Below are 25,860 nucleotides of genomic sequence, written 5' to 3' on the forward strand. Positions count from 1 at the left end.
ATTGGAGCTCTGTTGAACACAAAGACAACTCGTGCTTATCTTCCCAAGGCAAGGGCAGACAACCTCCCGTCCCTAGTGTTCATAGTGTGAGCATCTCAACAGATCACAGCTCGGCAGATGTTGAGACTTCTGGGGCACATGGCCTCCACAATTCATGTAACTCCCATGGCACGTCTACATATGAGATCAGCTCAGTGGACCCTAGCTTCCCAGTGGTATCAATCTGCGGGTTATCTAGAGGATGTGATCCAACTGTCCACTGACTTTCGGAATTCCCTTCAGTGTTGGACGATTCGATCCAGTTTGACCTTGGGACGCCCATTCCAAATTCCTTAGCCACAAAATGTGCTGATGACGGATGCATCCCTCCTGGGGTGGGGGGGCTCATGTAGATGGGCTTCACACTCAAGGAGCTTGGCTCTTTCAGGAAAAAGGTCTTCAGATCAACCTCCTGGAGTTGCGAGCGATCTGGAACGCTGTAAAGGCTTTCAGAGATCGGCTGGCCAGCTAAATCATTTTGATTCAGACAGACAATCAGGATCTCGCCCTCTGTGTCAGGAAGCCATCCAGATATGGCTTTGGGCACGCCGTCACGGCATGTTTCTCCAAGCCATTTATCTGGCAAGCGTAAACAACAGTCTGGCTGACATTGAGCAGGATAATGCAACCTCACCAGTGGTCACTGAACTTGGGCGTAGTCTGCAAGATCTTCCAAGCATGGGGCACCCCCTCGGTGGATCTTTTTGCCACTCAGATCAATGACAAGGTCCCTCAGTTCTGTACCAGGTTTCAGGCTCATGACAAACTAGCATCAGATGCTTTTCTCCTACATTGGGGGACAGGCCTTCTGTATGCGTATTCTCCCATACCTTTAGTAGGGAAGACTTTGCTGAAATTCAAGCAAGACTGCAGAACCGTGATTCTGATTGCACCCTTCTGGTCGCGTCAGATTTCGTTCCCTCTTCTTCTGGAGTTGTCCTCTGAAGAACCGTGGAGATTGGAATGTTTTCCAATCCTCATCACCCAGAACAAGGGGTTGTTTCTACATTCCAACCTCCAGTCTCTGGCTCTCATGGCCTGGATGTTGAGAGCTTAGAATTTGCCTCCTTGGGTCTTTCAGAGGGTGTGTACCGAGTCTTGCTTGCTTCCAGGAAAGGTTCTACGAAGATGTGTTACTCTTTCAAATGGAGGAGGTTTGCCGTCTGGTGTGACAGCAAGGCCCTAGATCCTCTTTCTTGTCCTACTCAGACCCTGCTTGAATACCTTCTACACTTGTCTGAGTCTGGTCTCAAGACCAACTCCGTAAGGGTTCACCTCAGTGCAATTAGTGCTTTTCATCGGCATGTAGAGGGTAAACCTATCTATGGACAGCCTTTAGTTGTTCGCTTCATGCGGGGTTTGCTTTTGTCAAAGCCCCCGGTCAAACCTCTGCCAGTGTCATGGGATCTCAATGTCGTTCTCACCCATCTGATGAAAGCTCCTTTTGAGCCACTGAATTCCTGCCATCTGAAGTACTTGTCCTGGAAGGTTGGTTTTTTTTTTTGGTGGCTGTTACTTCAGCTCGTAGAGTCGGTGAGCTTCAGGCCCTGGTAGTGCATGCACTTTATATCAAGTTCCATCACAACATAATAGTCCTCCGCATGCACCCTAAGTTCCTGCCGAAGGTGGTGTCGGATTTCCATCTGAACCAGTCAATCGTCTTGCCAACATTCTTTCCCCGTCCTCATACCCGCCCTGGCGAAAACAGTTTGCATACCCTGGACTGCAAGAGAGCATTGGCCTTTTACGTGGAGCGGACAAAGCCCTTCAGATTGTCCGCCTAGTTGTTTGTTTCTTTCGATCCCAGCAGGAGGGGAGTTGCCATCGGAAAATGCACAATCTCCAATTGGCTAGCAGATTGCATTTCCTTCACTTATGCCCAAGCTGGGCTGACTCTAGAGGGCTATGTCACGGCTCATAATGTTAGAGCCATGGCTGCGTCAGTGGCTCACTTAAAGTCAGCCTCCATTGAAGAGATTTGCAAGGCTGCAACATGGTCATCTGTCCACACATTCACATCTCACTACTGCCTTCAGCAGGATACCCGGTGCGACAGTCGGTTTGGGCAGTCAGTGCTGCAGAATCTGTACAGGGTTTAGAATCCAACTCCACCTCCCTAGACCCATTTTTGTTCTGTTTCAGGCTGCACTCCCAATTAGTTGTTTTATGGTTTCAGGTCAATCTATGTTATGTCCTCACCATTGCGAGGCCCAATTGACCAATGTTCATTGTTTTGAGTGAGCCTGGATGCTAGGGATACCCCACATGTGACTTGTCCTCGGAGAAAGCGAAGATACTTACCTGTAGCAGGTATTCTCTGAGGACAGCAGGCTGATTGTTCTCACAAACCCGTCCACCTCCCCTTTGGAGTTATTTATTTCTTTATATGCTTTTTGATTTAACTGACGAGACGTGCTCACGCGACGGACGAGAAATTGGTCCTTGCGTGCGCGCTGTATGCGCGCCAGAAGACTCTGGCAAAACTTTGTTTATATTTTGCTTGCAAAATGCTGATTCCTGGTCCGATGCGGACGTCGACCCACATGTGAGAACAATAAGCCTGCTGTCCTCTGAGAATACCTGCTACAGGTAAGTATCTTCGCTTTCCATTTGGGCCCGCACCATTTGTCTGCATAGGAATCTTAAGCTGAGTTTCTCCTTAGTGCCCTCTGGGACTCTGTAACTCTTCAGCCCGTTGCAGCCATTTTTATTGCATGTGGGCATGCTATTATGGCAGTTCTATTGCCACAGGTGGTCAGCTTTCTTTTTGCCCTTCCCCCTGCACTTTGCTTTGGTGTGGACACGGGTATTAAGCCCTGTTTTCTCTATGATTCAAATCCTCTGCACCCCCCCCCCCCCCGAGGGGTTTTCTCTGGTGCTTTTGGCCTGAAGGACTTAAGCGGGGACTTACTGTCAGGCTGTCATGGATATGTTACAGGCTGTACCACCTTCTTGGTCTTTCCTTCTGGTTCTGTACAGCAGAGCAGTTGATTTTTGGGTGCCTCCCGTTAGTCTACAGTACCCCTGACTTTTCCCGCTCTGAGTTTCAGACCCGAGGGACACTCTACGGAATGCAGGAGAGTTCCCGCACACTAGGTGAGATTCTGCTCTCCTGTAGCGCTGGTTGCGCTGACAATTCGCGGCTTACTGGGGTGGCCTACACGATACTGGGTTTTAATTTTTTTTTGTAGATCTACCTCTGGAGGACAGTATGGCCACTGACAGTTCCCTGAAAGGCTACTAGTTCCTGGTCTTCCACCTTCTCAGTCGCCAGTGGCATGTGATACCAGAGGTGTCGGGTGGGCGTTTTGGGGACGCCTTCCCTCTCAGTATTGCATCTGCTCTTTTGATTCACTCCTCTCTGGGTGTCACAGTACAGATAGTGCTGTGTGTGGTCATTTGTACACGAGTTCCTGTGGTAGTGCACTTGAACGATTGCCACCAGCTCTTTGCTGACTTCGGCATGTTTTCCCAGTCTCTTCTGGCTTTTTAGGGGACAGGGGGATAAGGGAACCCTCTCTCCTGGCGTGTAGGGTTTCTGTGGTTCACATCTTTCCACAGCAGTTTTTTATCCTGTCAGGTTTTCAGCTCGTAGTTGCAGGTTACAAAAAAAAACAAAAAACACACACACACACCCAGGCAGCAATTTTTCTCCAAGTTGGTGCTGCAGTGCTTTTAGACGGCTGCAGTTTTTCTCTAAGGCGGATGGCTTCGTGCTCAAGGTCGCTGTTCTTTGGGGCATATTTGCTTCACTCTGCTATATAGCTTGCCTTGACGAGTGGTTCCACCCCTTGCTAGCACTGCTCACTCCATGCCTTAGTGCTAAAGTTCCCAGTGTGGCTTTTCCACAGCAGCTGTGCTTTCAAGTCTGGCACCCTGTTGCTGGCCTTAGCTGTTCCCTGTGACATATCCTCTTCGCCAATTAGGAATACATATTCCTTCACTCTATGTGTAATTTACTCAGGGATTCATGCCAGAGAATGCGGTTAAAGCAGTTAGCGGGTTTATATAAAGGTTTGGATTTTCTTCTAGCAGAAAAGTCCATCAGCCATTATTAGGATGGACTTGGGATCATCCACTGCTTATGTCTAGGATAAGCAGTTTCAAGTGTATTCCGTTTTGAGATCTTGCCAGGTACTTCCACCTGGCTTGGCCACTGTTGGAAACAGGATGCTGGGATTGATGGACCTTCCGACTGTCTAAGTTTGACAATGTTTATGTTCTTATCTGTTTGGCTCTCGGCTACTCAAGTTGGCGCCTTTGCATGCCTGTGCCAGCTGGTTCTATTTTGCATGTCACTTCCATCCCTTTTGTCTCTCTCATCAAGATGAGATCTCTGGCTTAAGCTTTGAACACCTGATGGGACTCTACGTGACAGTTGACAACTACTTTTTCAAGGTGGGATCTTGTTTGGCAGCGGGCAGGTCTCGGGATTCTTTTACCGCCTCTCGGTCTCATCTTAGCCTTCATGAGATCTAGTGCTTCCATCCAGACTTGCTCATTGTAAGCAGTCTCTCTTATGGTAGTTTAGCATGCCGGCTGACAGGTATTGGCTTCTCCTTCAGGTCTCCCTTCAGCACTGTCTAATAGTGGGGGCTTGGTGCTCTCCTAGGATTTCTTTATAATAATGTGCCTACCAGGTTCCCTGAGTATAGAGGCCCTGTGTGCCGTAGTTCTATGTGTCCTAGTGATCTGCCATGAGTAACACTCTGGAGCTCTCCCATTTACTTTGTGGTTCAGGCGAAGGGAGATTCATTTTCCCTGGGTTTGGACTTTCAGGAATTCACTGCATGTTAAGGGTTCATCTTGTCACATTGGGCATGTGGATGTCTGGTATACGTATTGTCCAGCAGGGACAGTGCTGCCTTCCTGGATCTCAAGGAAGCGGGTTTTTTATTCCCACTTTTCCTCTTACAGTATTGTTCTATGATTTCCGATCCTTGAAAGGATCTGTGTGAGGAAATGGAGTTTACATTACGCCCAGATGTTAGTCACAAACACATGAAGGCAGATAAGTCCATGTGGATTGTCTAATATGTTCTTCCTTGCCAGTTTCTCTCCTTTCTCTCTGTTAGAGAACCTGTGTACTTGTCTTGATCTTGCTTGACTCCAGGTTCCTCTTTGCCTCATGTTTGGGCTGATTTGTGCCTCTTTTTATCTAGAGAGTCTACAGGTTTCACCCTGGATTTTAATCTTTCCCTCCCTTTGGATTAGGATTCCATTTCAGCAACGGTTGTTTCCACCAACCTTTTGGGAGTTCTATTAGACATAAGCTTTGGTAACTCTTTGGCACCAGCTTATCTCCCATGTCAAATTCTACTTTCTCGTTCACCACCTGGACTCTGGGAGTGTTTTTGGGTTCTTAGCAATTCTTCCATGAATCAATTTGGCGTCAGGGCACTGCGGTGCTCCCTTCTCAGCTATTGGGATCTTTCTCTCTTGGAACTCTGAGCCATCCTCGGCCCCTTCTGGTGGATTTCATGCAGCTTTCCTCTGGAGATTCATTCATCCTGGCTCTCTGCAGACTGCTGTAGGCAGCTCGTGTAAGGCGTGTGAATGCCACAGCTGACGGTAAAGGAATTAAGCTCCTCCTTTGGCTTGATTCGGTCATTGATAGGCAGATAACCTTGCTGTCTGCCCATCAGTTGCTATAGTTCCTCCACTGTATGGCAACTGCAGCTTCCAACAGCAGCTGATTGGCTTCCCTTTTAGGTGCAAGTCGGTGTTTGAAGAGGACTTTGCAAACTCCTTTGCCTTCTGTAGATCTGTTCCTGGTGCGTGTTCTGCCTGAGTCCTCTAGCCAATAAGCCTGCTTCCAAGCCACGTTTCCTCCCAGGGTCAGGAAGGTTATCATGTCCACATATTGCTAGTGGGTATCCCACCTCCAGCTGACTTCAAGGCATCTTCTACCTGAGGCATTATAATTTCCTGAACGTTTACCCTTCTGTTCTCCCTGGAGAACAGATGTTGGACGTCTGCATGGACTTCCGGGCACACCTTCTCCAGTCTCATTCAGTTCCATGTGTCCGCTCGGTTGGCTGTGTCTTTGAGTGGATTTGTGTTCTCCGCGAATTCTTCAGGTTCCTACCCTACTTAAGGACTGCTTTGCTACATCCCACAAGTATCTGGATTCATCTGCTGATGCAAAGGAACAAAAAATTTATGTTTCTTACCTGATCATTTTTCTTTTAGTCGCAGCAGATTAATCCAGAGCCCTGCCCTGTTTTTCCGGTGGTTTTCTCTCGGTTAGTATTATCGCTTGTCTCCATATTGCTACTGTTTTCCTTTTAGGTGGGCTGTTGGATTTTGGCTTAGCTGTTCACAGTTCTGGCGTTATCGTTTCCCTGTGGGGTAGGAGAAATGTTATAATTCTATTTCCTTCTGCTTTGTTATGAGGAATACTGACTGATCAGGGAGCACTCCGTCCCATAAGGCAGTGTAGTTCAGCACTTTCTATCTCCACCTTCTGGTAGATGGACACAACCCACAAGTGTCTGGGTTCATCTGCTGTGACTAAAGGAAAGAAAATTATCAGGCAAGAAACAATTTTTCGATTGCATGAGTCGTAATCTGTGTAATAGATGTAATTGAAAAAAACCTGTCTGTACTACCTTAGAAACTGGCACACTCATACTTAATGCATTATCTAAATAAACTCGCTTCTTTTTGCACAGAAATATAACTGTCACCTAAGTTGATACAATCAGGCCACATATCTTACTCCGCTCTTCCTACAATCATCACTTCAGTCTGGAAAAAAATTGAACATCAGCATAAAGTGAGTTAAAAAAAAAATCTAAAGATTCAAACACTACCTAACTGTGCCAAAAAGATGTTAAATAGTGAAGCCGATAATGCTGAGAGCCCTGTGGTACACCACGCTTCACTTCTACCTCTTCAGAAATCTGGGAGCCTACACACACCACCATAGTTCTTCCAAACAAATAAGACTGAAACCTTTTTTTATTTTAATTTTCTTCACTCCCCATGTTCTGTCAGCCTTTTTTCATGTTTCTAATCCTCTGGCTTTTTATTCTCCTTCTTTAATCTTTTTTTTCACTCATGTGCACTATTAATCCGCAAAGAAAAGCTACGAGAATGGTATGGGATTTGCATTACAAGACGTATGAGGAGAGACTTGCTGAACAAAACATGTATACTCTGGAGGAAAGGAGAAACAGGGGTGATATGATACAGACGTTCAAATATTTGAAAGGTATTAATCCGCAAACAAACCTTTTCCGGAGATGGGAAGGTGGTAGAACGAGAGGACATGAAATGAGATTGAAGGGGGGCAGACTCAAGAAAAATGTCAGGAAGTATTTTTTCACGGAGAGAGTAGTGGATGCTTGGAATGCCCTCCCGCGGGAGGTGGTGGAAATGAAAACGGTAACGGAATTCAAACACGCGTGGGATAAGCATAAAGGAATCCTGTGCCGAAGGAATGGATCCTCAGGAGCTTAGTCAAGATCGGGAGGCGGGGCTGGTGGTTGGGAGGCAGGGATAGTGCTGGACAGACTTGTACGGTCTGTGCCAGAGCCGGTGGTTGGGAGGAGGGGCAGGTGGTTGGGAGGCGGGGATAGTGCTGGGCAGACTTATATGGTCTGTGCCCTGGAGAGCACAGGTACAAATCAAAGTAGGGTATACACAAAAAGCAGCAAATATGAGTTATCTTGTTGGGCAGACTGGATGGACCGTGCAGGTCTTTTTCTGCCGTCATCTACTATGTTACTATGTAGGAGGAGGCGACTATCTGTGAGCTGGATCAGGCATTGAATTTTAGTAAGCTAGATGGTCAGAAAGTTTTCTTTCATAAAAATGGTCCTAAGTAGGAGTAATGCAGTTTGGTCTGAAACCTACTCAGACTGCGGAAATAAAATCTGTGAGATTTCCTAGGTTGTACTGGATTGTGAAGTGCAAATTTCCTTATTGTCCCACCAGACCAGTGGAGCCTGAGAAACTAACAAGTTGTGATATAGCTTAAGAACCCTGTCTAGCAGCTTGGCCAGCCAATATTTCTGTCTCCAGCAAGTGGTCTGGCAATTCTGTGCAGTCTGCAGTGGTCTGGAAGGAATATTGTCTTTTCTTGGAAGAAAGGTTTTGGTCTCTCAAGCAGTAAGTTAAAAAAAAAAAAAAAAGTGGTGGCTTAAGCTGAGAGACATCAGAAGAAAAGTACTGAAGTTTTCTCTCTCTCTTGGGATTTCACACCTGGAGGTTCCAGGTCTTCCTCCCACCCTCCAGCCTCCTTTTGCTTTTAAGGGGTAGATAATTTGTGCCTTTGAGTCCTTAAGAGCCATACAGTTCATCAGACAATGTTTCTTTCTCTGTTAATTGGCTGCAGCTAGGGAGAAGGACATTTAGCCTTGTGTGGAAATACCATGTGAATTTTTTGCTCTGCTAGAGTTTTGTTGTTCATAAGCCTTAATTGCACATGAAAAAGGAAAGAAGTGCTGTGTGTGGGAATGTGTAACCTTTTGGCATGAAAATGTGTACTCTGTGTAGCTCATGCTGTGCCTTCAGTTTGGGGGGAGGAACCAGCATCTTTGCGCTCTCTCCCTTGCAGCTGATTTGCCCAGATCATGTGAACCTTTCTTTAGCAGAGAGCCTTTTTCAAGTTTTTTGCATTCAGCCCCAGAGTCAAGTAGATGTTCCAGCTCAGCTGTTTCTAGTTGGATTTTTCATCCCCGGGGGGTGTTTGGTATGTCTTCTAGTTTAAATAGTCTTTCTCTCTGGAGTTCATTCTTTTGTAACTTAAAGCTTTCTGCATGGGGAAGGGATGCCCTCCCCTAGCTTGGGGTTTAATACAGCCCTGGAACTTTCTATGGTAGATCCTGCAAAACATCTTAGGTTAGATTTGGAACAGGCATTGGAGAACTTCTACTTGGTGCTGTCTTGTGAGGGAGAGGTTCAGGATATGTCTGCAGAACAACAGTTAGAAGATCTAAAAGGAGAGTGAGGAGGTTCCTTCAGTAGCCTGCATTTTTCCTAAGGAGGAATTACCGACCCAAATTGTACAGGTTTTTGTCTATTCTTAAGATTTCAGTGGAGCTCCCATCCCTTCCTACTATCAGGACCCCTTGCTGATAGGGATCCATAAGTCATCTAAAGTTTTTCCTTTGCTTCAGGTACTGCTGAATTGGAAATTCATAATGTGAATTTTAGGGTGAGGGAATCTGTCTCAACTTTTTTCCAGTAGACTCTCAACCTGCAAATTGGTTTAAGCTACTGTGGGTGGATGCAGTGGTTTCAGCTGTGACAAAGAAGACCACTGGTAGAAGGTGGTGCTGCATTGAAGGACCCTTGGGATCCTAGAATAGAATCTTTGTTAAATCAAGCCTTCAAAGCCTCTGCTCTAGGGTTACAGAGAGCATTGTGTGGAGGTTATGTAGCCCATGCTTGTTTCAGGTGGGCTGAGCAGCTGGTACAGAATTTGGAATATTCCTCGCTTGGGGATCTTCCAACTCTAACCTTTTTGGATTTGGACACTTCCTATTTGGCAGACACTCCTGTATGACTTGGCCAAGAATATGATATTTCTGGTTGTAGCTCGTCATTGTCTATGGCTCTGAAATTGGTCAGCAGATGTTGCATCTAAGGCTAGACATTTAAAGTTGCCTTTTAAAGTAAGTTTACTGTTTGGTGAAGATTTAGAGGAGTTAGTAAAGTCTCTTTTTCAGAGACCAAGGTGCCTGGGTTACTGGAAGATCGGCTTAAGTCCTCTGTAGCTAGAGGGTTCTCTGGCAGAGGATGTTTTACACAGGTTAGAAGGTATGAACTGGGCAGATTATGTTCTTTAGCGGTTCCCGCAGAGGGTTTCCTGCATCCACAGTGGGGAATTCCAAAGGTACATAATGAAAGCTTATGGGTCTACTTACTCTTTGATACCTCTTGTTTTGGGGGGGGGGCATGACTGGCATTGTACTGTTGGACCCAAGTAACTAAAGATCTCTTGGAACTAGAGGTCGTTCGTGATGGATTTGCTCTTGAGTTTGCTCAATCTCTTCTCAAGGCATTTCTGGATCCCCTTGTCACTTATAATTTGTCTTTAAGGGGTAAGACTGATTTCTTTTTCTTTTTTTAAATCCATCATACAGTGACCTTAATATGTACTTCCATAGCATCCCTGTAGACTAGCACAGATGAGTTATGCACTCCTACCAGCAGATGGAGACTGAAAATACACTGAACTTCCAGTAGGTGTTTAAGTGGGTTGTGCAGGGGTTGGGCAGGCCCCTGAAATTCAGCCTATTCTCAGTCTCAGTAGATGGTAGCAGTGGCAAGTCTGTGCAGTCCCTTTGGTTTAATTTAATTAAAATATAAAATAAAACAAGAGCACTTAAGAGCAGGTGAGCCCACAGCAAGAGGTGGTGTATTGTACCACAAGCCGAATTGAAAAAGACAAAAGTAATTAGAGATCTATTTCTGCTTGCTGGAAGAGGGCTGAGTCCTGTGGGTCTCTGAAGCCCCGAGGGTGCCACACTCAGGTGGCTGAAGCCCTCCCTCCCCTTCCTCCTCATGGTGGTCTGATTTCCCTGGTCCTTCTTTGCTGCTTATGGGCACGGAGAGGATCTGGAATGAGAGGGGTCTACCTGCAGCTTTCCCCTTTGCCAGTCTTTTTTAGTTTTTCTTATTTGGGCTGAATCAGATTTTCTGGTGCAGCAAGTACAAAACCAAACCAGGAAAAAAAAACAAAGAAAAGACAGACACAGCACTGTTTCAGGGGGAGAGTGCTTGAGCATGCCCCCCCCCCCCCCCCCCAGCTGTGGTGGTTACTGGGTCCTACTTTGCAGGCTCTGAACTCTGCAGCTATTTCTCTTGGGCTGGTAGGGCTGCTCCTTAGGATCGAAGCTCATGTGTTCGGTACTCTAGTTACACGGTCTGCAGCTTTATGGTAGCAACACGCTCTAAATAGCAGGGGAGTTGATGGAGCAGTATTCAAGGATAGTTCCAGTGGGAACCGCTGCCATCTTGAATCCCCTGCCACCTCCTGACTTGCCGCCGCGTCTGGAATCTGTCACAGCAGGAGAGTCAGCAGGAGCTGAACTTTCTGTTCCAGCAATGGTGGATTTTTTGCCCCAATTTTGTGTTGGCCATGTAAAGGGCCTTCTGTCAGCACCAACAGACTGCTGCTGGAAAGCAAATTTAGCAGGTAAGATCTAATTTCTCATTTAAGCTCATATTATTGTCATTTTCTACAAAAAATATAAAAACATAAAAAAGGAAAAAAATGTAAAGAAGAAAAAACTTTTCTCATTTCTACCAGTGCATCAAAAATATTTGTGTTAAACTTAGGTAGTTGCGGAGACAGCAAAGCTGATTTCTAAGCAGCTTTTTACTATTGTGGCTTGTTATATAGACAGTGTTTTATGAAAGATGGCATTCCATACAGTGAGACACTTTAATCTCATGATTAGGTGAGGTGTATAACTGAAACAATTATTACAAGATATCATTTTTTCACAGGTAAAGGATTTTTTTGTCTTTAAACCTCACTTTTTTTTGTTTTGTTTTTTGTTTGTTTTCTTTTCAGGAACCTGAGCACCCAGCAATGTCTTCCAATTTAAAGTACCTGTCTTTGGGGGTACTGGTATTCCAGACCACCACTCTGGTTCTAACTATGCGTTACTCTAGGACATTAAAGGAAGAAGGACCACGCTACTTGTCATCCACTGCGGTCGTTGCTGCTGAGTGTTTGAAGATTGCAGCTTGTATCTTATTGGTCTACAGGGACAACAGTAGGTAGCAGATGTCCACTTCATCTTTGCTAAATGTCATTCGTTAGTATGGCCATTTTCAGTGATGCTTCAATCATAGCTTATAGGCCTCATCAAGCTGTAATGGAAAAAAGAGGTATTTGAGAATAAAAAAACAGGTTGGCTGCATAAAAGGGGACATAGTTTTATAGGCTAAGAACAAAATAAGTCATTGCTATCCCACGTGAGCAAGGAGCTGTTGAGTTGCTGTGGGTTGCCTCAAATCTAAGGGGTCTAATTATGTAGGTATATAGGGTATTATAGCCTATAATAGATTGCCCTCACAATACGAGAAGAGGGATATAGGTCTGATAGAAGTCAACAAAAGATAGCATGCGAAAGCAAGATGCTGTTAATGAGGAACCTAAGTGCATCGGATGTAGATTTAAGAATGCCAGCTGCTGGAGAAGCCAGAAATAGGGAAATATTTACAAAATATTACAAACAATTGAGGAAAGACCATACAAGTGGTCTTTCTCAAGACTTGTTGAGGAACCCACTCATAGCAAGGCCATATTGGATCTGGTTATGGTAGGGGAAAACCTGAGGTCCAGTGACCAGAACAGAGGTCTTACATTTTGTAAGGGCTGAATTTGAGAAAATAATAGCGTTTATTTGTATATTGTCTTCTACCAAGTAGCCCAGAGTGGTTTACAAAGTAGACATAAAAACATTAACAAAACCTACATTCGACATGAATGCAAAAGAAAAACAAAAAAAACCAGTTGTGTTGTCTGGCGTTAGGGCATCAAGGAAATCTAGAGGAAAAGTGAAAAGCAATAAAAGGAACAATAAAATGGCAACCAGTCATTATGCCAAGCATGGAAGTAAGGGAAGAGAACAAAGAAACCACTGTGGTTCCCAGAAGTTGTAAGAAAAAAGATGAGATCATTTTATGGGAGCAGATGTTAGCGAACACTGTTCCAGTGTTACCTGCTAATTTTGCCCACCTCCACTGCTGCGTCAGGGACCCAGGCTCAGCAAGCCTGGGTCTGAAACTTTGAGAAGCTGTAGGAGGAAGAGAGGTTTGCCAGTGGGATATGTCAACCAAAATCCTGTAGGACAGAAACAGAGGCTGCACTCTAGAATCCAAGATGGACAGGCTGGGTCCTGCAATCCTGTGTGGCAGCTTGACCTGGGTGACTAAGATCACGAGTGAGGTTGACAGCATCAGTGGAAGCCATCATTGATAACCTGGATTGGCTTTTCGATAAGCTGGAATCTGTGCAGGAGTCACTAGATAGGTTTGGCCATGACTTTGGTACCTGCCAATAGTAGCTAGCTGAGCTGGAGAGTATGGCACAAAATAAGATGAAGACTTAGGCACGGCTTCAGGAAAAAAAATTGCTCAGCTAGAAAACAAAATAAATCATTTGGAGAATGGCTCATGCCAGAGCAACCTCAGACTAGTAAGTCTGTCGGAAAGCATTGTCGATGCCGAACTGGGTGGGTTTTTTTTGAGACATTGCTGATGCAGTCACTACACCTAATGCCCAGACGGCATGTTTGTAAGAGGAATGCAGCGAGGCGGCCCTGTCCTCTATCCCTGTCCCAGAGAGTTGCGGACTCTCTGCTATGGCAGCTGCTGCTGTGCCCGTGCCGAGCCGCTGGGGGAGGAGGCAGAGGACATGCTCAGAGGGATAAATGATGATTAGGCACCACAGTTTGACACCTAAACATCCTGATTCTGAACCGTCCTGATGCCTAAATGTCCTGCTTTGCAAATAGACTGTAGCAAGTTGAGAGCACCGTGGGAGAGACGCGCAATGTTAAAAAGTTAGTAAATAGAGAAAAATGAAGGCAGGTGAAGACCATGTGGCCTATCCAGTCTGCTCATCCATGCCATGTACTCTCCCTTTCACTCCCTTAGAAATCTTATGTACTTGTCCCAAGCTTTCTTATATTCAGATACAATTTTTGTCTCCACCACCTCCACTGGGAGGCTGTTCCACAAATTTTCCACCCTTTTCTTGAAAAAGTATTACTTCTGAATCTATCCTCTTTCACCTTCATCCTATACCCCCTCATTCCAGAGCTTATTTTCAATTGAAAGAAACTCTCCTCCTGGTCATTTATGCCATGTAGGTATTTAAACTAGAGCTCAACCGAACCCAGGATTTTCGATTTTCTTCCAAAACCAAATCTGTGGCTGAAATTGGCTATTCGGTTTCAGAGGAAACTGAAACCATAAATTAAACTCCCACATCCAACCCAAAAGTCTCCGTCCTGAGCCAAGGTGAGCCGGCACCCCCCTCGGACCTACCTTAGGAAGGCCTGGTGGTGTAGTGGAGTCTTCGGGGGCAGTAACGAACCCCACTCATTCCTGCCCTGAGCCACTGCCCATTTGCAATGTCTGCTGAGACTGCCGCGGGAGGACCTGGCAGCCATTTTGCAGTTAGAACCAGTGAGAATTCTCAGCCACCACTACAAATGGAGCAGTGGCACAAGGCAGGGAATGAGTGGGTTCGTTCCTGCCCCTGAAAAGTCCACTAGATCACCAGGCCTTCTCTGCAGGTAGGATGGGGGGGGGGGGGGGGGGGAGTGATTGCAAGGAGGGGGATGAATTAGTGGGGTTTGTTTGTCTTGTGGATGTTGTAACATTATTTATAGTCTTGTCTGTTTTATGCTTATGCTACTGTCTTCATTACTATTGTGTTACTGTTATTCTGTTTGCTAGCATTGTCTTTTTGAGTTAATTTTAAAATATTAAAAAGTGTTGAAATAAAAAAAAAAGTGTTTTTGGAGAAGTTTAGATGGAGTACTATGGAAAAATGTAAACTAAATGGAGTAAATGTGTAAAACTTAGTTTTACTAAATTTTAGTAAAGAGGAACTCGTACTTGTAAGCAAACTCAGTTATAGGTTAGCATTTTATGAAGCACTATTTGATATAATCCTTTGCTCACACTTGTTAAATTGTTATAAATGTGAAATTTTTTGTCTAATAATATAAAACTTTATGAATGGGATTTGGGAAATAGCAGTGACCCTGAAGTCTGCTACAGCTATATGCCAAAAGTTTTTTTTTTTTTTTTTAATAATGGATAGGATTTTATATATGTTGTACAGAGAAAACAGTTTTCGTGTTAATCATTTTATAACAAGGCTGAAGCTATGATTAGATCATATAGTGCTCAGCATAAGACTCTTAGGGCCATGTTTACTAAGCCGCACTAGAGGCTAGCGTCTCTAGCGTTTAGCGCACGCTAAAGGCTCTAGCGCATCTTAGTAAACAGGGCCCTTAATTTATAACTAGGGCTTCTGATTTTAGATTTTAACTGAAAAATCGATATAAAACACCCATCAATGTAAAAGTTTTTATTGTTTAAACCCCACAAGAACACCACTTCTGTTAAAAATATCTCCTATCTCTTCTTTCCTGCTTTGGATCTCCCACTCTGGTTTGTGTGCCTTATCTGTACTGATGACAACTCAGCTGTGCAAATGTAGATATTTGAGTCCACCGGAAAAAGTATCCAGGAATAAAACTATTGTGAAAACACTAAAACACATATATTTTTGTCCGTCAAATAATCTCTGATATCTAGAAAACAAACACCTAAAAATAGAAGCCCTGATTGAGTATGCTTACGTAATGAAGACAGCATTTCAAATATTGGAAGATGTTGAGAAGATGAAGGTTATATCACAGATGACCACTGCTTAGTCACTATTTACTATTAAAGAGTCATTAATAAGAGACTGCAGGTCAGAGCTAACACAGAGGAAATGCATGCTTTTATGGTTCGTCAACCGTGCCACTCAGCACATTTCCTGTTGATCCCTCAGACAGACCTTCTGTAGATGCTTTGTTCATTAAGCTTCGTATTACACTCCAGCTAGAATAATTTGTGTGATTCAATCCATCATTCATTGTGTTGAGAATATTTAGAATTACTTTTGATTGCTGTTAAAATTTCCCTTCCTTACAGATTTTAACTTCCGAACCCTGAATCGAATACTACATGATGAAGTTGTCAACAAGCCCTTGGAAACCCTTAAACTTGCCATTCCCTCTGGAATATATACACTGCAGAATAACTTGCTGTATGTTGCACTGTCAAACCTAGATGCAGCTACTTACCAGGTACCAGATTCCACCCCTTCATTTAAATTAAAGTTTACCATGGGCTGCAAGGCCTTGACTTTCCAAAGGTAAAACATTTTGATATGTTAAAGCCTAAGGCATTTTAATATAAACTTATTGAAACAAGGCAGTTGCTAATGGACATGAACATTGTTTTGTAGAAGCAGTATAGTCATGGCAGTAATTTTTCTAAGTGTTTGTCCATTGTTGGGGCTGTATGCTGTCTTTACTTTTGGCAGTTCGGGGGCCTCCATTGGATTGTGTTCTTTTCCTATGATGGAGGCTTTGTAAACTTCTCTTGGTAACCCCAGAGTCAGTTGGGTTTCTGGGATGTCCCAGTCAAATACACATCGGACAAATATGTGCATGTTAAATTAGCAGGTGTTGGATTTCTATGTCTTGCATATTTGTAGATATCCTGAAAATGCAGCTGGCTAGTTTGGGTAGTGCTATCCTGTGGCCTAAGAAGTGAATCCTAGGCTGCACTGTCATCTCCTGCAACCTGGAGAAAGGATTCCTTATTCAACTCTGATCACTTTATTTATTTATTTATTTATTTATTTGTTTGTTACATTTGTATCCCGCATTTTCCCACCTATTTGCAGGCTCAGTGTGGCTTACATAGTACCGTAAGGCGTTCGCCAAGTCCGGTAAAGAACAAATACAAAGTGATGTTATGGTAGAATAAGGTTCATGTGTTACAGACACGTTTGGGAATCATAGAGAGGAAGAGTTGTGTTATATCCATTATGGGCTTTAGTTTCCTTGTGTAGCAGGGTTCAGGCATTTAAGTTGGGTCCGTTGGGTATGCCTTTTTGAATAGGTTGGTTTTTAGTGATTTCCTGAAGTTTTAGGTGGTCCTATGTTGTTTTCACGGCTTTTGGTAGTGCGTTCCACAGTTGTGTGCTTATGTAGGAAAAGCTGGTTGCATTAGTTGATTTGTATTTGAGTTCTTTGCAGCTTGGTTAGTGGAGATTTAAGTATGTGCTTGTTGATCCGATTGTGTTTCTGGTTGGTAGGTCTATGAGAAATGTCATGTATTCCGGGGCTTCGCCGTAGATAATTTTGTGAACCAGGGTGCAGATTTTGAAGGCAATACGTTCTTTGGGAGCCAGTGCAGTGTTTCTCGGAGGGGTTTGGCGCTTTTGAAACACGTTTTTCCAAATATAAGCCTGGCTGCTGTGTTTTGGGCGGTTTGTAGTTTCTTTATGAGTTGTTCTTTGTATCCTGCCTAAATACCATTGCAGTAGTCGACGTGGCTTAGTACCATTGATTGTATCAGGTTGCGAAATGTTTCTCGCGGAAAGAATGGTTTCACGCATTTGAGTTTCCACATTGAGTGGAACATTTTCTTTGTTGTAGATTTCACTTGACAGAAACCCCCTGTATATGCATTGTTTCTGTGGCTGTTCTAACAGCTACTGGTCAAAGATTGTTGACTGTCACCTCCCCCACACCACCCTTAATTATTCAGTGACACTTTATTCTGATAGCAGGTGCTGCTGTTCAGATAAATGACAGTGACCGGGGCTGTACTTAGATTTTCAATAGCAGCATCCAGATAATGCTGCCTTAAATCTCTAAAGACCGCCACAGCACTCTCCAGGTAGCATCGGGGTGGTCTGGGGGCAGTGTCTGAGCAGAATTAGGACATATCCAGAGATCAGTGATATTTAGTGCTAGTATCCACATAACTTGGGACAGGAAAAATGCTGTCTTAAATTATCCAAGTAATTTATCCAGGCAACATTTGGCACGGTCTATTATACCCAGAAATTTGGTGCTGGCAGATACTTGGATACCGTCACTGAATACCTGGTCACTGTGGCTGAATCTCTGACTGACTTTTTTTTGGTAAAATTATGGGCCTGATATTCAAAGGGTTTATGCTCCTAACTTTGAGATTTCTGTTCATTAATTGGCCTCTCTAAATTTACTAGGGCTGCATGCATTACTTTATATTAAAAATTTCACTAAACTCTTAAATTTAGGAGCATAAAAAGTGAGTGGAAAATGTTGACCACTGTAGGTTGAATTAGGCCCTGATATTCAGTACCAGCACTGAAGATCTGATCTCTCTGCAGGCTCTGAGTATGCCCAGAATTTAGTCAGCCAGGTCCTGTAGGAGTATTTACCTGGGATCTCACCTGAGCTGGTTTTGGTTCATACAAGCCTAATACATCCTGTTACAACAAGATGGATTGTACAACTTTTGACCTGAACACATCTGTGTCAGCAAGATCCAGCTTTTGGAAAATCACTGGCTGGCATGCCGCATCCAAGGACATTCTGTATTGCAACCACCCCTTTATCTCCCTGAGAAGCTGAAAGGGGAGTGAGACCCATGGCTCCAGAAAGCCTGGTTGGAGACAGATATGCAGACCATAAAGCAACAACTTCAGGGTCCCGAACAAAGGACGCTTCTTGCTCATGGAGTGACTTGGACAGGATCAGGATTGGTCACCTGGGGTCATCTGACTGAGAGGTACTAAGAAAGTGGGAACGAGAGAAAAGAAAAAGTTGGAACTGGCAAGAGGACGGAGAGGACCTGAGAAACCCAGCAAGGTTAGAAGGCTCGGTGTGAGCAAGAGACTGTGTTGTGCTAACCTTGTGAACCACATATCTGGTGAAAATACAGATTGACTCAGCTACATCCACTCTGAGAGAACACTGTATGACTGACACCTGATTTCAGAAGATAGACCCTGTTCTGAATCCGAGACTGAGACTCGCTGTGGATACAACTGGAGTCTAAGGAGAAATCTGTGCCAACCTCATCGGGAGACTGCCTCAGAGACAGCATGGTGAGATAACAGGTTTTACTCCTATAGCAGGATTAGTGATTGGTGTTTGTCTGTGAATAAGATTGGTTAGGTCATAACTCGTGGTCAGGGAATAAGCTGCTAACAGTTGTATTTTGCATAAGAAGTGTAGTATAAGTTTCAGTATTACCAAATCAGGTTTGTGTAATCACTTAGTATTTCATTAAGATTCATTTTGTATAGTCTTTATTTAGTAGCAGTCTATTTTGTTTTTTTAATATCAGCAAATTATATATGTATTGTACTTCACTAAGCCTTGCTGCGGATCCTGTGTATGTGTATATATATATATATATATATATATATATATATTTTTTTTTTTTTTTTTTTTTTTTTTTCTTTATCTATGAATAAATAATTTCCCCTAGCACGAGCTTGGGCAGATTTCTGTACCTTAGGACCTTGGCATAAATAATCTGTTAGGAGTTGTTTTCCTATAAGAATTATTTAGGCTACCCACAGTGCGATACTCATCCAGCTGTTTATGGGATAAGGAGAAAGGGGCAAATAATGTGGGGGAGGGTTCAGAACCGCTATCTGGTTAGGAAACCAGTTAAAATTGGGACAGCCAGTAACTAACTGAATAATGGGCTGAATGTCGCTGCTGTTCAGTTAGCTATTGGCTCCTACCTGACTTTTCCCTGGACCATGTCGGTACTAACTGGATAGTGCAAAAGTTCTTACAGTCAGAATTCAGTGGTACTCCATGCTTATGTGCTGCTTTAATATTGGCGGAAAGTCAGTTCACTGGGGTTTAACAGGACAAAAGTCTTTTTAATATCGGGCCCATAACTTTTAAGTTCCTAAATTAAGATGAATTTTTAGCTGAAAACTTATGCCTTTTAAGTTTAGCTGAAAATAGGGCACATATTTAAAAGCCTCTCTTAGGAGCATAAATTTAGGAGCGCAATTTTTTTAAAAATATCCAGCCTTACGTCTTTTGTTGTTTCCAAGGACATCTGACCTATCTCTATACAAAGCACAAAGAGGACAAGCTTGCTATTTGTGTAAGATAGTACAGTATGTGACTGTTTAAAGCACCATTATGCTTTTTTTCTTTAGGTTACCTATCAGCTAAAGATTCTCACTACAGCTTTATTTTCAGTATTCATGCTTAACAAGAAGCTCAATGTGTACCAATGGCTCTCCCTAGTGATTCTGATGATGGGTGTGGCCCTTGTGCAGGTTAGTAAAAAGTATGTTGAATATTTCCATATTTTATAATTGTGATAGATGGTATGCTAAACATACATTTCCTAGACTGTCTAGAAATCTTTCCAGAAAGAGAATAGACTACAGAACTTAAACAGATAAGTGTCATTAAAAAAAAAAAAATCTTCACCCATACAACTGTGTTTTTTCTCATACCAGCTTTTAAGTTATTCAGTTGTCCCTTCCTTAATCACAGTTATAGTCCCTAATTTAGGCCTTCCTTAAAGCTTTGCCATTTTAACTCTGAGCCTCTGATTTGTTTTTGTGGTGTCATGTGAATATGATTATATTAGATTATAAGAATTAAGGAACAGAGACTGACTCTCGTGTTCTTCTGTAAAATGCTGCATATGCATAATGATGATACCGTGGCGTACAAAGATGGCATGGCCTATCTAAATATTAGGGATGCATTTCCATTAAAATTTTTAAGAGCAATTAATCACACAATTAAAGGACTAATGATGATTGTCCTCCCTCCTTCCCCCAGATCCAACATCTCTCCCTCCAAGTTCTTTATCTTTTTCTCTCTCTCTCTCTTTACCAGGGTCCAACATCTCTCCTTTTCTCCTCTCTCCTTCCCGTTGTCCAGCATCTTTCTTTCCTGCCTATCACCCCCATGTCCATTATCTCTCTCTCTTTCTCCCCCCCCCCCCTTCTCTGTATCCAACATCACTCCTTCCTCCCTCCTTCCAACTGTCCAACAGAGCCTTTTCTCACACCAATCCCACCACCACCATTGGTCTATCTTTAAAAGTGGTCTTCCTTGTCATCAAGCAGATGAAGCCATTACGTATGGGTTGTGTCCATCAACCAGCAGGGGGAGATAGCACTTAACTTTTCACAGTGCCTCATGGCAAGCCAGCTCCACTGCCTCTTCAGTATTCTCTATCTCCCCAAGCAGGGTGGCTGCAGCTTCTTCGAGCTCCATCAAAAATCTGCCTGGGGGTGGCTCCTGGCTTGCCAGTTGTTAGCCGGGGTGTTAGAGGCTATAGCAGCTTCACTTTGAAGGCACATAGGTTAGCCCTTTCCCTGCTTTACCCATGCCCCCGTGGATGTGGACATATTAGCCTGCTTTTCCCTGTCCTTTCCCACTCAGTGGATGCAGGCACATTGGTTCACCTTTCCCTGCCTTTCCCACTCATCTGAGCCTCCGCAGAGTTCTTATTACCTCTGCTTTCCTCACAGCGTTTAAAAAAAAAAAATGGAACAGAGGTTTTCCTTTGATTCTTCTATGGGACCGGAGCTGTGATACTCGGTCTGGTGAGGTAAGAGTGTTTTCTAACTCCTCCGGGGTGGGCCCGCGATCGGGGCGTTTTTGGCACGAAACCGCCATTTTGAATTTTCCCGCCGTTTTCGGCGATGGCTGCAGAGAATGTAAAGCGCTGTTCCTGGTGTGGCAAGCGCAAATCAGCAGCGGGGCTCTGTAAATCATGCTGTACAGGTGTAAGAGCCGGCCCGAGCATGGCGAGCGATGATTCTTCCCGCTCAGAGCTGGCAGCAGACGCCATTTTGAATTCACCGCATGACGCGGCCTCCGTAGAGACAGAGAGCCCTGAGCCCGGGGGGGGGGGGGGGGGGAAAACCTCGAATTGAGGCTGTTCAGGGAGCGGCTAGCCCCCGACGGGATCTGGGTGCCCAGGGCGAGTTTTTCTCCCCCGATTTTGTGTTATTATTGCATAAAGCATACATGCTGAAAAGAGCTGTCCCTCAAGGGTCGTCTGAGGCCCCTTCTATTGTCCCCCCCCCCCCCCCCCCCCCCCCCGGTGGATTCTGGCCTGGGACTGCCCACTGAGGCTATTTTCCCTGATAATTGTCATAAAGAAAAGTATAGAAGGGCTAATTCCCCTTCAGATTGTGGTGCACCTCCTTCCCCCCCCCCCCCGTGGTCGGGCAGTGAGGATTCGGAGAGTTCTGGCAGGCCTTCGTGGTCTGAGGAGCCAGAGTCGGTGCAGAATTACCACAGGATCTGGATGATCCCTCCGCGGTGAGGATTTTCCACCGTGATGAGCTGCCAGCGCTTATTTCAGATACACTACAGGTCCTTTCTATTGAAGAGCCTGACAGTGGCACGGCCTCCTCTGTGAATCCTAGGATGGCTAGTACCAAAAAGCCTGCTCGAGCCTTTCCTTTGCATGACTCCATCCAAGAGCTTATTTCCGCTCAGTGGGCTGACCCTGAGGGACCTTTGAAAGTTTCCAGGGCTATGGGGCAATTATACCCTCTGCGTGAGGAGCATTTGGCTCGCTTTGCAATGCCTAAAGTAGATGCCCTAGTCACTGCAGTGACAAAGAGAACTACCCTCCCTGTGGAAGGAGGAGTTGCCCTGAAGGATATACAAGACCGTAGGCTGGAAGCAGCACTTAAACGGTCCTTTGAAATTGCAGGTCTTACTGTTCGGGCGTCTGCATGCAGTTGTTATGCTGCTAGAGCCTGCCTGGCGTGGTTGCAACAGGCAGTGGAACAGCCCAGAGATGGAGCGGAGCCCTTCTCGGATGTGGCTCCGCGGCTGGAGTCGGCCTTGTCCTTTTTGGCTGATGCCTTTTATGATATTGTCAGAGCTTCGGCTAAACAAATGGCAGTAGCAGTGGCGGCTCGCCGTCTTATTTGGCTACGACATTGTGCAGCGGACATGGCCTCTAAGCAAAGGTTGGTGAAGTTGCCCTTTCAAGGCCTTCTCCTATTTGGTGAGGAGTTGGAAAAAAAATTGGCCTGGGAGATCCTAAACCCCAGCGCTTGCCTGAAGATAGGCCGAGGCCTTCCTCCAAGGGCCAGGCGGTCCACTCCTCTTATAGACCTCGCTTCTGTGAAGCTAGAAGGTACCGCCCGGGGTGTTCTGCTGGGTTCACTTCTCGTGCCCGTTTTTCAGCAGAGGAACTCCTTTCGCTCGGACAAGCGTTCCGCAGCCACCAGCTCTAGGCCGGGAGTTCAGGTGCGACCCTCTCAATGATGGTGCGCCAGCCCCCTCCTCGCTTCCTGTCATCGAAGGACGTCTTTCCCTCTTTGCCGAGGAGTGGGCCAATATTTCCTCAGATCAGTGGGTTCTGGACCTGATCAGAGATGGCTACAGAATAGAATTCAACGCCCCAGTAAGAGACGTGTTTGTGGAGTCCCGATGCGGTTCTGCCGCCAAACGGGCGGCGGTAGAGGAGACTTTGCAAGGTCTGATTCAGTTAGGGGCTGTGTTCCCGGTACCTCCCGCCGAACACGGCTACGGCCGATACTCCATCTACTTTGTGGTGCCGCGAAAAGGTGGGTCTTTTCGCCCTATTCTGGACATAAAAGAATTAAACAAGTCTCTGAGAGTGTGGCATTTCTACATGGAAACCCTGCGCTCCGTCATTGCTGCAGTACAGCCAGGAGAGTTTCTCACGTCTCTGGACCTGAAAGAAGCTTACTTGCACATACCAATTTGGCCCCCGCACGAGAAGTTTCTGAGGTTTGCGGTGTTGGGAAAACATTTCCAGTTCCGGGCCTTGCCTTTTGGCCTCGCCACAGCTCCCTGAACCTTTTCGAAGGTAATGGTGGTAGTAGCTGCTTTGCTCAGGCGAGAAGGTATCCGGGTTCACCCGTACCTAGACGACTGGCTCATCAGAGCAGAGACTCTGTAACAGAGAGCTATCAAGCTACAGCCAGAGTGATCTCAGTACTTCAATCTCTAGGCTGGGTCGTCAATATGGCCAAAAGTCACCTGACCCCCTCGCAATCTCTAGAATATTTGGGGGCCAGGTTCGACACAGACTCGGGCTATGTATACCTACCCGAGCTAAGGCGGTGCAAGCTTCAGAATCAGGTCCGTCTGCTCCTGAGGATGCCCCACCCGCGAGCTTGGGACATTGTCCAGCTGCTGGGATCGATGACAGCCATCATTGGAAGTGGTGCCCTGGGCGAGAGGGCACCTGAGACCTCTACAGTATTCCCTACTTCAAAGATGGTCTCCAGTTTCTCAGGATTATCAATGCAGACTTTCTTGGCTCCCTGCGGCCCGACTCATCAAGGAGTGGTGGCTCTCAGACAGCATGCTGCGGCGAGGAATGCCGCTGGCACTCCCCGATTGGTGTCTAGTAGTGACAGATGCCAGCCTGAAGGGCTGGGGCGCACATTGCAAGGGGAAGCATGCCCAGGGTCTATGGACACCCGAGGAGTCGGAGTGGTCCATCAACCGCCTGGAGTTGAAAGCGGTGTTTCAGGCGCTTCTGGCCTTTCAAGTGACCCTGGAAGGATTGGCTGTCAGAGTGATGTCGGACAACACGACAGCAGTGGCCTACATAAATCGACAAGGCGGCACTCAGTGCAGAGCACTGGCCGCGCAGGCCGAACAGATTTGCCACTGGGCCGAGCTGCATCTACAGTTTCTGTCGGCAGCTCACATTGCAGGTCAGAGCAACGTGCAAGCCGATTATCTAAGCAGGCATCAGATCAATCCAGCAGAATGGGAACTAGCAGACAAAGTATGCCTGCAGATATGTGCCAAATGGGGCAAGCCCGTGATGGATCTTATGGTGACAAGTTCAAATGCCAAAGTCCCGTGCTTCTTCAGCAGACGGAGAGATCCTCACTCGGCAGGGTTGGATGCCTTGACTCAGCCCTGGCCTCCGGGCCTACTATATGTTCCCTCCGTGGCCCTTGATAGGGCGTGTGCTCCTGCGGATTCGGCTGCACCCAGGAGAAGTGGTCCTCATCGCCCCGGATTGGCCCAGGAGGCCTTGGTACGCGGACCTCTGACAGATGCTAGTGGAGGCTCCCCTTCCTTTACCTCTGGTACCGAACCTGTTGTCACAGGGCCCGGTAGCCATGGAGGACGCCTGCTGCTTTGGTCTTATGGCATGGCGATTGAGAGGGCGCAATTGAGGGACAAAGGCTATTCAAACACAGTCATTTCCACTCTCCTGCAGGCCCGAAAGCGTTCCACTTCCGTGGCTTATGCCAGGATTTGGCGCCAGTTTGAGTCTTGGTGTGCTTCAAAAGCGATCACACCCATGCGGGCTCCTGTCTCGCCGATTCTGGACTTTTTGCAGGATGGTGTGCAAATAGGCTTGGCCTATAATTCTCTGTGGGTGCAAGTGGTAGCGTTGGCCTCCCTTCGTGGTAAGGTTGTAGGCGTGTCTTTAGCTGCTCATCCAGATGTGGCACGGTTTCTTAGTGGGGTGCTTCGGCTCCGGCCTTCCGTGCGAGCACCCTGTCCAGCTTGGAACCTGGGGCTAGTTTTGAAGGCCCTGCAGGCTTCTCCTTTTGAGCCGCTTCGGCGAGCATCGGAGAAAGATTTGACACTAAAGGCCGTTTTTCTTGTGGCCATTACTTCAGTGAGACGGGTGTCAGAGCTCCAGGCGCTGTCCTGTAGAGACCCATTTCTGCAATTGTCAGAGTCCGGGGTCACTGTTCGGACCGTGCCTTCCTTCATGCCTAAGGTGGTTTCAGCGTTTCACCTAAACCAGCCTATTTTCTTGCCCTCCTTTGATAAGGAAGAGTTTCCAGAATCTTTTGGGCAGTTGCACCTGTTGGATGTGCGCAGGACTCTGCTGCAGTATCTGTGAGTTACTATCTCTTTCAGGATCTATGATCATCTGTTTGTTTTGCTATCCTGTTCTCGTAGAGGGTCTCCAGCGTCTAAGGCCACTATTGCCCGCTGGCTCAAAGAAACTATCTTTTCAGCTTATCTGCTGGCCGGCAGGGTTCCGCCTGTAGCCTTTAAGGCACATTCTACTAGAGCAATTTCTTCCTCTTGGGCTGAAATTGGAGCACTCTCTCTTCAAGAGATATGCAGTGCAGCAACATGGGCTTCTAAGCTCTCCTTTGCCTGACATTACAGGCTGGATGTGGCTGCCAGGAGGGATGCGCGTTTTGGTGCACAAGTGCTAGCACGTGGTGTGGCTTGTTCCCACCCTATCTAGGGATTGCTTTGTTACATCCCATACGTAATGGCTTCATCTGCTTGATGACAAGGAAGG

General features: G+C 45.7%; 1 protein-coding gene across 7 annotated transcripts in view; it reads left to right on the top strand.

Annotated features, from left to right (window-relative positions):
• SLC35A3 (solute carrier family 35 member A3) overlaps positions 1-25,860 on the top strand; it is a 108,079-nt gene that overhangs the window by 39,164 nt on the left and 43,055 nt on the right. For 4 of the 7 annotated variants that reach the window (XM_030206274.1, XM_030206275.1, XM_030206269.1 and 1 more), the window contains 3 exons: positions 11,570-11,774; positions 15,724-15,878; positions 19,763-19,885. In XM_030206274.1, coding sequence (XP_030062134.1) covers positions 11,588-11,774; positions 15,724-15,878; positions 19,763-19,885 — 465 coding nt within the window. In that variant the 5' untranslated portion in view covers positions 11,570-11,587. Of the gene's footprint in view, positions 1-11,557; positions 11,775-15,723; positions 15,879-19,762; positions 19,886-25,860 lie in introns of all 7 variants that reach the window. The other 3 variants (XM_030206272.1, XM_030206268.1, XM_030206271.1) reach the window with 1 other exon arrangement.

The sequence above is a fragment of the Microcaecilia unicolor genome, chromosome 6 (genome assembly GCF_901765095.1).
Source record: "Microcaecilia unicolor chromosome 6, aMicUni1.1, whole genome shotgun sequence".
NCBI lineage: Eukaryota > Metazoa > Chordata > Amphibia > Gymnophiona > Siphonopidae > Microcaecilia > Microcaecilia unicolor.